Raw genomic sequence first — 14,296 nt, forward strand, 5'->3', positions numbered from 1 at the left:
GCACCTTGTTTGCTAGGGTTTATAGATCCTGATCAGGCTGGATTCATCCCCCGGAGGCAGACGAGTGACAACACAAACAGAGTTATGCATCTCATAGAAAAGACCTCCTGTATTCTAGGGGACTATATGCTCCTCACTTTATACGCAGAGAAGGCATTTGACCGGGTCCATGGCCTTACCTAGAACAAGCAATGATTAACATTGGCATAGGGGAAATGATGCGGACACACATCCTCAACTGCTACTGATCCCACACTGCTACAGTGAGGGTCAACGGGCACACATCAACCCCATTCCCTATCAGCAGAGGCACGAAGCAGGGATGTCCCTTGTCACCCGTACTCTTTGCCCTTTATATGGAACCAATGGCACAGAGAGCCAGGGATCATCCCCAAATCACGGGCATCCGTTTTGGAGGGGACATGCACACTATAAGTTTATATGCTGATGACATCCTGGTCAATCTGGTGGACCCTGGCAACGCTATAGGAGCCTTACTGGAAGAACTGGACTCTTTCGCAAGGGCTTCCGGGTTCAAGGTCAATCTTACGAAATCTGCGACATTGAATCTCTCGCTGCCGCCTCAGGTGCGAGCAGCCCTTCAGGCCCGACACCGCCTGCAGTGGTCTGATGACGTTATCCCCTACCTAGGCATACAGCAGGCCCCAAACTTACAGGCCATGAGGATGGTCAATTGCTCCCAGCTACACACGCAAACCTGCACTGACCTGCGGAGATGGAAACACTATCGGCTCTCGTGGCTAGAGCACATTACGTCTGTTAAGATGACGATCCTCCCAAAAATACTGTACCTCTTCAGACACTTCCCTTGCAGTCCCCCTCAGGCTGGCTGAACCAGGTGCAGTCGGAACTCTCTCTCTTCATTTGGCAAGAGTGCAAACAGAGGATGAAAAGGTTGGGGGCCTTGGGATCCCGGATCTAACGCTCTATTACAAAGCAACACAGCTTCGACATTTGGTAGAATGGAGTCGGGCTGAGTCAGAGAAACACTGGCTTTTTCAGGACCGAGCGGTTGCTAGTACATCTCTTATGAAGATTCCCTTTCTCCGGAAATCCCAATGCCCGCCTAAGCTGTACACCTCACACGTGACGCGGACCACCCTTTTGGTCTGGGATCCAACCAGGAAACGCCACGACCTGACGACTTTCCCCTCCCCGCTCACACCTCTCTTGGACAACACAGACTTTAGCCCTGGGATGGGCTTGATGTCCTTTCCGTTGTGGAGAGAGGCTGGGTGTCGAGCCTTGGGTCTTTTATTTGACAATGGGGATATTATTTCCTTCTCGCAGCTCAGAACAGACAATGGCCTTCCAGAATCCGAACGGCTATACTACCTACAGGTGCGACACTGGGCCATGCATCCTGATAACTGTGCGCAGGCGAGCAGGGTCCTCACCACCTATGAACGATGCCTCATCACACAGTCTTCCGATAAGAAATTGACTTCCGACCTGTACAAAATGCTCTTGTCTCTTTATAATCACACCTATCACGCGGGCCACGCGCGCTGGGAGAGGGACCTTGGCCGCATTCGTAGCACCAAAGAGTGGGAGGGAGCATGTTATAGGGCACGCCACACAGCGAGTCATGTAGGCCTTACCAAAACACTTACCAAGCTTGTGTACTATTGGTACTATACCCCGGAGAGGCTCTACCAAGCTGGCTCTACGCAAAGTCCTGATTGTTGGAGGGGATGTAGGAAGAGAGGTAGACAGGTCCACCTTTTATGAGAATGTGAACACTTACAGTCTTACTGGATGCAAATCCTCGATGATGTTGTCAAGCATCTTGACACGGAGCTCCCCAGGCTCCCTGCATATGTCCTCCTGGGTGTTCCGAAGCCGCTCACTTATCCTCTGAAATCTAGGAGAGGGAAGCAGATTGCAATAGCACTAGGCTTTGCCATCCAGAACATACTGATACACTGGAGATCCCCCTGAATCCTGGTACACACAGGGTGGCTTCAGCGGCTGTGGCATGTCCTGAGCATGGAAAACATTTCTCTTACTGTGGCCGGGAAGGGCTCAACTTTTAGCGACCACTGGCAGCCATTCCTGACTCTACTTGCTCAGGACTTCCGGGAACTGACTTGCCCCAGATATCTACGTCTCTTACGCCTTAACACACCGGATCCCTCCACATGGGCAGGACTGGTTTCAGGAATGACACCTAGCACCCTGCAGCGCCACATAGAGGGTAGTGGACCGGGGGAGGGTGGGCAGGGCTTTTTTCGTGGTTTTCTTCCTTTTCTCTGGGAGGGGGGTGGGAATGTTTCAGGTATTTATTGTTTGTATGCTGTATCATTGCAAATGCTAGTATACCTGGCAGGGCTCTGCGTAGCACGTTCTGATGCACTCTTCCCTCTTGCATTGTTTCAATAAAATGATTTCAACCATAAAAGAGGAAACAAAACGCAACCACAAACAAAAAAATTATATTCTTGTTATGATTGCAGGTTGATGAGTGGTCCACTGATATGGGAAATACAATTTACCACCACTTAAGTCCCCTCCAGCATTTTGAGCCTTCTACTTCAACAGGTCACATGGCCCTTCCATATCCCCATTTTGTTTTTGGAACTAGTTTCAAGACAGTCAAGAGTTGCAAAGAAAAGTGCTATTAAATTAAGGGGATGAATGAATGAATGAAAAAGGAACTTGCTAAAGCGCACTGTGGCCAAGCGGCTTCCTGGCGCTAAGATGCATCTAAGGGCTAGTGATATAAATCTTTCCATATTGCCAGGTATTAGTGTACTGATTGCCAACGGTCTAGCAAGGTGATAGAAATGAATAAAGATTTAGGGCCCAATATAGGTAATCCCAGATTACCGATTCTTACATACCGAATCATACCGATTCGGTATTTAAGAACAGGCAAATGGGATGTAGGTAATTTTACCGAAAAAATTACAGAATCGCTAAGTTTCGGTAACTACTGAATCGGTAAATACCGATTCGGTAATTGCCATTCATTCCTATGGGCCTGGAGGCCCAAAGGAATGAATGCCAATTACTGAATCGGTATTTACCAATTCGGTAAAAGAGGGAAACATTGAAGAGTGGCAGGGCGTCACTTTGACACCATGTTGCACCCCTCAATTGTGTATGGGTGCACATGTTGCAGACATACATGCCCTAAGGGCATGTATGTCTGCAACATGGCACTGTTGGAAAAGCAAAAAAAATGCTTTTTCCAAGGTTTTCATTATTTACCACCAACTTGTAGTTGGTGGTAAATAACGAATCCTAAAAGGGGAAAAGCACTCATTTGAGTGCTCCCTACATAGCAAAATCGGTAATTTACCGATTCGGTATTTTAAGGAATCGGTAATTCACCGATTCCTTAAAATACCGATTTGGTAAATTACCGAATCAGTAAAATGCCCACCTACATCTCATTTTCCAAATACCGGTCGGTAACGGCCGAAATTACCGAATTTCGGCCGTTACCGACCGGTATTTGCCTACCTACATCTGGCCCTAAGTGCCTTATTTATGAAAACTGTTGCATCGCTGCGAGAAAAACAGCGATGCAAAAGTTTTTACTGCGCCCTTCTTGCACCATGATGGATGCGTCATATTTACTGTATGACGCATCATGTCGCAAGGAAGAGCAGACGCATCAGTATTACTGACGTATCTGTCGGCGCAAAACTGATGCATTGCTAGAGTTGTGTCAGGAGCATGATGCAACTCAAGCAATGCAGGGGGAGGGCTATGATTATAGCAAAGTGTCACCCTTATGCAGGCGTAAGAATTTGACGCAGTGGCATACTAGAGGTGGCGCAGTGAAATCTGATAGATTTCACTGCTCAACTTCTTCAATGCTTTCTTGCATTGGAACGACCACCCTGCATACATTTTACCTGACACAGGTATATTGTGGCACAGGGCTTTACAAAGTGATGCATCTGCAAAGATATGTCACTTTGTAAATATGCCGCAACATGGCACATTGTTTACGCCGCTGCTGTATCACGAAAAGTGATGCAACAACCCCATAAAGATTTGTAATGTGGTGTCAATGCCCTTGCTTTAGACAGATTGCTATACAATTCAAACAATAGCTGATTATTATACTTACAACATCATAGTGGGCAAAAATGGTCTCAAAGTCCCTCTTGCGTTCATCTTTACTGCCGGCCTGTGTATAATTAAACGGAAAAGGTTAAGACGTTTACTTTAAGATGTATTTTTCTTTTTAGAAGGAAACTGTAATTTCTCCTAGAAGATATTTTAAACAACAGTGTTAGTGAGTAAAACTGGTGACTGTCACATCCGTGGAGGTCAACAATATAACCCTACAAATATTGTATCCACGACATTGAAAACCACTACTCAATATATTTTTACATTTTAGAACAATGTGGCCTTGAGAGCAGTAAGCCCCTTTGATCAATCACATTTTCAGGCCTACGTGAACGCACTTTTGGATTCGAGAAGGGAAATCAGGGGAAGCCGGGTGACCGCCTCCTGCTTGCCGCCATGCCAGACCATTTGCTGCTCTTAACTTTCTCCAACCTCTGCCAGTAGTCACAGTGGCGACTAATGAAAGTGCCTCAGATGGAGAGGCTACATGGACGATGTGCAAGTTCGGGGTCTGTGGTCCCCATCAGTAAGGAATTTGGGTCAATGGGCCCCAGGTCAGACGGGGATATAAGGCTCTAATTTTGACAATTGAGATGGGAAACATCCTTTACAACGAAACTTTTACCACGCAGTGCTGTTACAACGCAAGTATTACAACGAAAACCTTTACAACGCATTACAATGGGGGCGTTCTAGGATAGGGAATAGTTTTAATTTACTATCCAACACCTTCCCTAGTGTCCACGGGGACTGGAGTTGGAATAGTAAATTAAACTATTCACTATCCAGCACCCCCAAATGTAATGCGTTGTAAAGGTTTGCGTTGTAATACTTGCGTTGTAACAGCATGCGTGGTAAAAGCGTGCGTTGTAACGTCATACATCCAGTGAGATTGCTCTCCATTAATGTTCTTTGTCACCCCTTCTACAGACAGCTAACTGGGATCCAGGTACCTCTCACCTCTCTTTAACATTTGACTCTCAGGGTAGCAAGCCAGAGTAGTGTAGCCCCTCCCCGAGCCCCACGGAAACTTCGGCAGAAAGATGTAATAAACTGGCCACATACTTTCTCACACAAATCACTAATATCTATAGTAACTTCAAGAATGGTAGTGACACTCCCCTAGAGGAGTATGAACACAAAGAGTTAGCATCTGGACAAAAGCTGACGCAGTTCCCCCCTCTGGAACTCCAAGAAGCTATAGAACGTATAAATAAGGCAAAATCCGGTTATCTGTTAGAACCAGCCCCACCTAAATTTCTTAAAGCTGTCACCCCTGTCATTGCACCTAAGCTAGTGACAATAATGAACCAATCACTAGAATTAGGAGAAGTCCCGGGTACATGGAAACATTCAATAACAAAACCCCTACTGAAGAAAGCCAACGCAGATCCGGGACAGCTGGGAAACTTTCGACAACATTTCCTTGCTACCATTTGCAGGCAAATTGCTTGAAAAACACGTGAACAAACATCTGTCTAATTTTATCGAAAACAACGAGTGTCTTCAACCCACCCAGATGGGCTTCCGAGCACAACACAGCATGGAATCAGTGCTTCTAGTGGTGGTTGAGGAACTCAGGCATACGCTAGATATGGGGAAAGCAGCGGTGCTTCTCCTCTTGGATCTGAGCGCCGCCTTTGATACGGTGGATCACCGTATACTAGGTAAAAGGCTAGCCAATATTGGGATACAGGATAACGCTCTCAAATGGTTACAATCTTTCCTGAATAAGAGAACATTCCAGATTCAAGAAAACCTTTCAAAAATGTGGGAGTCCCTGTTATTATTGTAGCAGACTGGGATCGCTGGAACGAACTGGGGGGGGGGTTTATTAAAAAAGGATACATCTGTGCTATTTATAATCTAGTAGGGATTTTCCAAAGTAAACTTCAAACCTAGATAGAAGCAGATCACTAAAGTACACAGAAGTAAATGGCACTACTACCAGAGTTATAAAAGTAATGTACAAAATTTATTTGTAGCCTCCCAAATGGGTTACATTCTAAAACATAATGCAAAATGATTAAAATACCACCTACAGTGGTTACACAGTATATAAAAAACAGTCAAAGTATAAAAAAGTCGACGCGGCGTTTCGGTGCTACTAAATCTTGACACCTTCATCAGGACATTAGGGACATTTGACTCCGTATCTGTATCTTGTGTTGATATAGCTTGTCAATTGATTTTCAACTCCATATAAAAACTTCTCAAATAGTTATCACCGGTGTTTTTACGGTTCTTGATGGTAGACACCAATATTTTGTATCTGCACGGAGGGGCCACCGTTGTTAATAGAAATGGCTTCTTTTTTAGTTAATTTATTCTTTTGAGGGAATCGCTCCTCGTGACCAATTTTGTATTAATTAGGTCTCTAGGTACGGTTGAGTTAATCAATCTTCACCGACCCTCCAGATGTTTCTCATGAACAGGAAATTCGATATCTTATGAATTAAAATCGGCTTCCCTGCTCCTCCGTGCTGCCTCCTTCATTACGATGTGAACATTCCAGATTCAAGAAAACTCCACCCGCTCTGAAGTCATGAACCTGGAATTTGGGGTGCCCCAGGGATCGGCCCTCAGTCCGACCCTTTTTAATGCGTACATGGAACCCCTGGCAGACATTGTACAAGAGTTCGGCATATTGATGACCTCTTATGCCGACGATACCCAATTAGTGATATCATTGGACCCAAGAAACAGTGCAAACGGAGAGAAGCTGTCACCCTGCTTGCTTAAAGTCAAAGAGTGGATGACAAAAAGCTGCCTAAAGCTAAATGGCGAAAAAACCGAGATCCTATATCTAGGAAACAAACTGACACCCAGCCCAAGGTTAGCATGGCCTGAGAGCCTAGGGAATCTACCTCTAGTAGCAAACACTATTAAAAGCCTAGGCTTCTGGTTAGGATCCGGTTTGTCCATGCGGACTCAAGCGACCAAAACAGCAGCTATATGCTTTGGTCTACTAAGAAGCATCAGGAAAATCCTGGACAGAGTGCCAACCCACTTAAGGAAGACAGTGATCCATTCCCTGGTCACATCTCGTATGGACTATGGAAATTCACTGTTCCTCGGGGCACCGAAAGATGTCACACAAAAGCTGCAGACAGTACAACACGCCGCAGCTAGACTGCTGGGTAACATCCCCAATCGGGAGCCGGTTAAAAAACAACTAGCCAAGTTACATTGGCTCCAAATAGAGGCAAGAACAAAATTCAAAACGTTAATCATCACACATAGAGCCCTGCATGACAAAGGCCCTGCTAAAATCAAGAAACTTATTCGGCCATACGTACCACCCAGACAGCTTCGGTCCAGCACAGCTAATCACCTGACACAAACTAAGGTCAAGAGAACAAGATGGGGGGGTAGAGCTTTCTCACATCTAGCTCCCAAACTCTGGAACTCCCTTCCGTCAGAATACAGAAAAACCAACAATGAACTGCAGTTCAGAAAGCAAATAAAGACCTGGCTGTTCAAACAACATCTATGATCCTCACACTCCACGCTTGTAACTGACCATCAGCGCTGGGAAGTCCAAGGGCAGCCATGCGCTTTATAAATCCAAGTAAAAAAAAAAAAAAAAGTGTACGGCCAACTCAAAGGAGGTGTTGTTGTCCAGAGTCTCATAACTCAGCAATGCAAAAAACAAACACTCAAAACTTCCTTGTCTATGAAATGAAATGAGGATTTATAAAGCATGACATGTCTAGGTGCTATCTTCTGAAAAATACTGTATAGGAACAGTAGGAGGGGCAAGGAGGGGATTGTTGTCTAAATAGCTAAGTTTTCAGGCCCTTGCTGAATCTTAAAACATTGGATTCCTTCTTCAGTATTAATGGGATGGAGTCTGGCAGTTGTGGTGGCAAAAGTCCTACCACTCCATGTCACTTTTTTGAATCCAGGAACAATAAGGTTTCCGCTGGTCGCTGATCTAAGGGATCTTGCAGGAATGTAGGGCTTAGGGTGTTGTGATAGCTGCTCAGGGTCAAGGCCTTGAAGGGACTTGAAGGCTATGCATAAGGGCTTAAACTGAATGTGTTTTGCTATTGGCAGACAATGCAATTGCACTAGGGATTGAGAAGCCGATTCCTATCTCGAGATACCCAACAGTAGTAGTCGGGATGCTGAATTTTGTAATAACTGTAACTTGTTAATGCAGCGCTTTGGTGTGCTGGTGAAAAAGCATTTTAGTAGTCAAGTCTAGAAGATATAAGTGCAGCAACTACGTTTTTTTGCAGATCAGGGGGATTAAAGGGGAGAATCTTCCTTAAGACTTTAAGGATGAAAAAACAGGAAGATGTAATGTGAATAATCTGTCGTCCAAACAAGAGTTTGGTATTGAATACCTCTCCTACGTTTTTTGCTTTATTTATTGGAGTTGGAAGGGGGCCAAGTTGGGAGGTCCACCAATTGGCTATCCAGAGTGAGGGATTGTTGACAAATCGGAATACCTCCGTTTTTGCTGAGTTGAGCTTTAAGCGACTTTCCAGCATCCAGTTGCCGATGTGACACATTCAGTCATGGAAACAGACAGCTGTAGAGTTTGATGAATTAGTTACTGAGACATTTATTTGTGTGTCATCAGCATATGACACTAGAGCAAATCCATAAATTTTTATAAGTTCAGCCAATGGGGTATTATAATGCTTGAACAGAGTGGGGCTTAACGATGATCCCTGGGGAACTTCACACGGAAACGAGAAGGAGGGTGAAACATGATCACCAAGGCAACCGAATGAGTTTGCTCAGTGAGGAATGAAGCTAATAAAGATAATGCTTTTTCGCTGATCCTGAGTGAGTCAAAACGGATGTATGACGTTACAACACATACTTTTACAACGCATACCTTTACAACACATTTTTACAATGCAACATCCATTACAACGCATTACATTACAACGCATGCCATTACAACAAATGTTTAAAAACTACCTTTATAACGCATTCCATTACAATGCATACTACCTTTACAACGCATACCATTACAACGCATACCATTACATTGCATGTATGGTAAGTATTGGATAGGGTAGGGGTAAAAATTACTATTCTAACTCCAGGGGGGTGCAAGTGTAGGGGTAAAAATTACTATTCTAACTCCAGGGGGGTGCAACAGTGGGGTAAGTGTTGGATAGTGTAGGGGTAAAAATTACTATTCTTACTCCAGGGGGTGCAACAGCAGGGTAAGTGTTGGATAGTGTAAGGGTACTATGCGTTTTAATGTTATGCGTTGTAATGGTATGCGTTGTAATGACATGCGTTGTAGTGGTATGCGTTATAGTGTCATGCGTTGTAATGGTTGCGTTGTAATGGCATGCGATGTAATGAATGTTGCGTTGTAAAAGTTTTGTTGTAATGGTGGTGCGTTGTAAAAGTTGCGTTGATAATGTTGTGACCCGTCTAAACGGTCAACAAGAAATTTATGGCTGACTGTGTTGAAGGTGGCTAATAGATCCAATAAGATCAAGGCAGCGCTGCCTCCATTGTCCAGTGTTTGCCTGAGCTCCTCAGTGGTGGTGATCAAAGCTAATTCTGTGCTGTGATGTGCCCGGAAGCCAAAGTGGGATGAGTCAAGGATAGAGTTTTTCATAATAAATGTAGTCAGCCATATGGCTTTCTCTACTACCTTGGATGGACAAGGAAGCCTTGAGATTGGTCTATAACTGAGCGGATTACAGAGGTCCAAATTCGGCTTTTACAAGAGTGGAAGTATTGAGGTCTTCTTCCACTCATTTGGGAAGAGTCCAAGGGTGAAAATCCTGTTAAAAAGCGGAGTAAGGTAGGTAGCTATAATCTTGGGAGGTGTGTATAATTCTGGGTGGACATGGCTCCCATGTGAATCCTGATTTGAATGAAGTTAGTGTATTAAGAGTCTGATCTTTAGTCAATGTCATGAAGGTCAAAAGGGAATTTGTAGTTGGAGTTCTTCGTGTGGGGGTGGACTATATTGTACTTTTTACTGTTGAATGGGTGCCTGACAGAGTGCTTATTTGAAAGCAAGAAGGCATTTTATACAGACTTTACCTTGTCCTGAATGTTTCTGAATTATTGACTTATTATTGGGTTTTTTGGTGACTCTAGCCAAGAGTGGTATTTGGAAACCACTAGGTCAAGATTTAGGGAGATCTTGGGCAACGACTGATCAAAGAAAGAGCCTTGAGTTGATCAGCCTTTATCTTATTCTAAGGACGATTGGAAGCCATTTTCTCTGAATGCTTGGAGGGGGGTTTATGTAATCCTGTAGTTTTGAATGTAATGGCTTTGTGGTCGGATCAAGTTTATGGGAGAGAGCTAATCCATTTTAAGTTAGAATTATCAGAAAAAATCATGTCCAGACAGTGCCCTGTTTTATGGGTAGGGCCATTTACTATCTGGATTAGGCCGACACTAATCATCTGATCTAGGAGAGCTTCAGGTTCTGGATTCATAGGGTTCTCCAAATAAAAATTGAAGTCCCCTAGGATCGAGAAATTGGGGGACTCGGCCTGGCGTTCCAAAAGGTGGCCAACGTTGTCAATAAAAGAGGCTTTAGCCCCCGGGGGCGACAGAGTTGTATTCCACTGATGGAATAGTAACTATTCAGTGCGATCTTGAAAGCCAGCGCCTCACAATCTGTGGCTTCAGGGAGAGCTTCAAAATAAGATTTCAAGCTAGTTCTAATAAATATCGATATGCCCCCACCTTTTTTCCCTACTCTGTCTATTCTACGGATTTTGTATCCAGTTGTTAGGGCCAGGAGTAGATCTGATCCAATGATGCATCTGCCCACATTTCAGTGATGAGTGCCAAGTCACGTTTGTGAGTCTAGAAATTAGCGAAGAGCTTGCATTGATGAGCACGCCAGAGGCTCTAAAGCTTTGTGTGCCGTGTGCTTGGGGTGTCAGGGTATGGGTTTTGAAGGTATTAACTGAGAGGTTTAAAAAAGCAAATTCACACTGGGAGCAGGTAAATGGACTGTCAGTAGTCTGTGGGTCAGAACATGGACCTGCGCAGCTCTTACCTCATGGTTTAAGCCTCATAAGGAGGTTGCTTAAATACTTAATATTGGTCAACAATTTTGGTAGATGTGGATCCAAACCGACAGGGTAGCTGACGCTGATTGCAGTCGGAGCGCAAAGGGGCACAGACAGGCTTGCCATTGGCGTGCCAGCGGCGCGGACACGCTTGTGGGCAGGCCTCGTAGGCCAACATCCGGGGGTGAGCTGGCGGTGCGAGGGGTTGTGGCAACAGGCGCTGCTAAGCGCAAGTGCTAGACAACGGTGAGGGCAAAGGAAATATCAAACTGAGGTCCAGCTACCCAGTCTACACCTCACAAGCTCCCATATGGGTCATAGCTACAGTTAAAATCATAAAACAAGCAAAATCCACCTTTTCAAGATGGTGGTGGCAGTTGAGAGCCAGGCAACACTGTGGCACTCTGGTGCCTACAAGGAAAAGAAAGAGACACTGATCAATCGGGTCCATGCTGTCTCAGGAGTGAGTACTTTTTCCTATGAAAATAAGGTGTACTTTATTACATACACAACTACATACTATGAACATATCAGAATTGCAGGTTCAAGTGCTATGCTGACACCCTCTCAATGGCCTCACAACCAACAGGGGGTGAACACTAAAGAAAGGTCCCAAAGATCATGTGACTCCCTAAATATATGCTTGGCCCCTTAAGCTGGAGATACCTTTAACCGAACTCAAAATGACTATATCCCCACCGTTGATCTAAACAGAGCATGAAGGATGTATCAGTTAAAAGCTGACCAACTGGCTTTGTGAGGGTAGAAACAGAAGCAATGGACCGCACTCCGCTAGCCCCTCCTCCGGGTCGCCCCTTGGGATTCTGGTACTTGGTGTAGAAGAGTGGTTCACCCAAGTGGGTGCAAGTAAGTACTTGTAAGACTGATGATCTCTAGACCCGATCCATGTCCCGGGTTTTTGGATGTCGCCCGAGACATGGCTCGGGTTTCGGGATGACTTCCCTCATCAGTAGAGAAATGGTTTAGGGGTGGAAGAGAAGGCCGCCAAACAACCGTCAAAGGCCTTGTTGCCCAAACCGGCACGCAGGTGCGTAGTCCAGGAGCCCGTCGGCTCAAGGCTCAAGGGAGCCATTTTGTAGAAACAGAAGCAATGGACCGCACTCCGCTAGCCCCTCCTCTGGGTCGCCCCTTGGGATTCTGGTACTTGGTGTAGAAGAGTGGTTCACCCAAGTGGGTGCAAGTAAGTACTTGTAAGACTGATGTTCTCTAGACCCGATCCATGTCCCGGGTTTTTGGATGTCGCCCGAGACATGGCTCGGGTTTCGGGATGACTTCCCTCATCAGTAGAGAAATGGTTTAGGGGTGGAAGAGAAGGCCGCCAAACAACCGTAAAGGCCTTGTTGCCCAACCCGGCACGCAGGTGCGTAGCCCAGGAGCCCGTCGGCTCAAGGCTCAAGGGAGCCATTTTGTAGAAACAGAAGCAATGGACCGCACTCCGCTAGCCCCTCCTCCGGGTCGCCCCTTGGGATTCTGGTACTTGGTGTAGAAGAGTGGTTCACCCAAGTGGGTGCAAGTAAGTACTTGTAAGACTGATGATCGCTAGACCCGATCCATGTCCCGGGTTTTTGGATGTCGCCCGAGACATGGCTCGGGTTTCGGGATGACTTCCCTCATCAGTAGAGAAATGGTTTAGGGGTGGAAGAGAAGGCCGCCAAACAACCGTCAAAGGCCTTGTTGCCCAAACCGGCACGCAGGTGCGTAGTCCAGGAGCCCGTCGGCCCAAGGCTCAAGGGAGCCATGTTGTAGAAACAGAAGCAATGGACCGCACTCCGCTAGCCCCTCCTCCGGGTCGCCCCTTGGGATTCTGGTACTTGGTGTAGAAGAGTGGGTCACCCAAGTGGGTGCAAGTAAGTACTTGTAAGACTGATGATCTCTAGACCCGATCCATGTCCCGGGTTTTTGGATGTCGCCCGAGACATGGCTCGGGTTTCGGGATGACTTCCCTCATCAGTAGAGAAATGGTTTAGGGGTGGAAGAGAAGGCCGCCAAACAACCGTCAAAGGCCTTGTTGCCCTAACCGGCACGCAGGTGCGTAGTCCAGGAGCCCGTCGGCTCAAGGCTCAAGGGAGCCATTTTGTAGAAACAGAAGCAATGGACCGCACTCCGCTAGCCCCTCCTCCGGGTCGCCCCTTGGGATTCTGGTACTTGGTGTAGAAGAGTGGTTCACCCAAGTGGGTGCAAGTAAGTACTTGTAAGACTGATGATCTCTAGACCCGATCCATGTCCCGGGTTTTTGGATGTCGCCCGAGACATGGCTCGGGTTTCGGGATGACTTCCCTCATCAGTAGAGAAATGGTTTAGGGGTGGAAGAGAAGGCCGCCAAACAACCGTCAAAGGCCTTGTTGCCCAAACCGATTCAGAAAAGGGGGTGGTGATGAACAGAGTGTCTGAATTAAGCAGACCACTCTTACCCAGTCCAAAGATCAGGGCTTGATCCATCACCGTTATTTAGCTCACTGCCCCATCCCAGCTCAGAACCTGGCTATATGCAAATTAGTCTGTCCCTGGCCCAGTGCATCATGGGAACAGGGCAGACCAAACTACCAAGCCAATTCTTCACCAGAAAGGAGACAAGCTACCGGGGACCGGTTTCTGGCATTTCAGCCTCGTCGGCCCGGCTTGCTTGAATCCTGATGGAGCAGTGAGCAAGGGACTCATGTCTGAGTATACCCTGCCACACCTATAGTGGCCAAAAACGATTCAGAAAAGGGGGTGGTGATGCCGACGACGCCTGAAATGGCAGAAACCGGTCCCCGGAAGCTTGTTTCCTTCCCAGTATAAGAATTGGCTTGGTAGTTTGGTTTGTCCTGTTCCCATCATGCACTGGGACAGGAACAGACTCATTTGCATATAGCCAAGTTCTGAGCTGGGATGGTGCAGTGAGCTAAAAAACGGTGATGGATCAAGCCCTGATCTTTGGACTGGGTAAGAGTGGTCTGCTTAATTCAGGCACTCTGTTCATCACCACCCCCTTTTCTGAATCTTGTTGCCCAAACCGGCACGCAGGTGCGTAGTCCAGGAGCCTGTCGGCTACAGGCTCAAGGGAGCCATTTTGTAGAAACAGAAGCAATGGACCGCACTCCGCTAGCCCCTCCTCCGGGTCGCCCCTTGGGATTCTGGCACTTGGTGTAGAAGAGTGGTTCACC

At 46.3% G+C, this 14,296-nt stretch overlaps 1 protein-coding gene across 1 annotated transcript in view; it reads right to left on the reverse strand.

Moving 5' to 3' along the window:
• Positions 1-14,296, reverse strand: part of SCGN (secretagogin, EF-hand calcium binding protein) — a 504,919-nt gene that overhangs the window by 32,755 nt on the left and 457,868 nt on the right. The window contains exon 9 of the mRNA XM_078685785.1: positions 4,106-4,165. Coding sequence (XP_078541911.1) covers positions 4,106-4,165 — 60 coding nt within the window. The remainder of the gene's footprint in view (positions 1-4,105; positions 4,166-14,296) is intronic.

Source organism: Lissotriton helveticus, chromosome 4_1 (genome assembly GCF_964261635.1).
Source record: "Lissotriton helveticus chromosome 4_1, aLisHel1.1, whole genome shotgun sequence".
Lineage (NCBI taxonomy): Eukaryota > Metazoa > Chordata > Amphibia > Caudata > Salamandridae > Lissotriton > Lissotriton helveticus.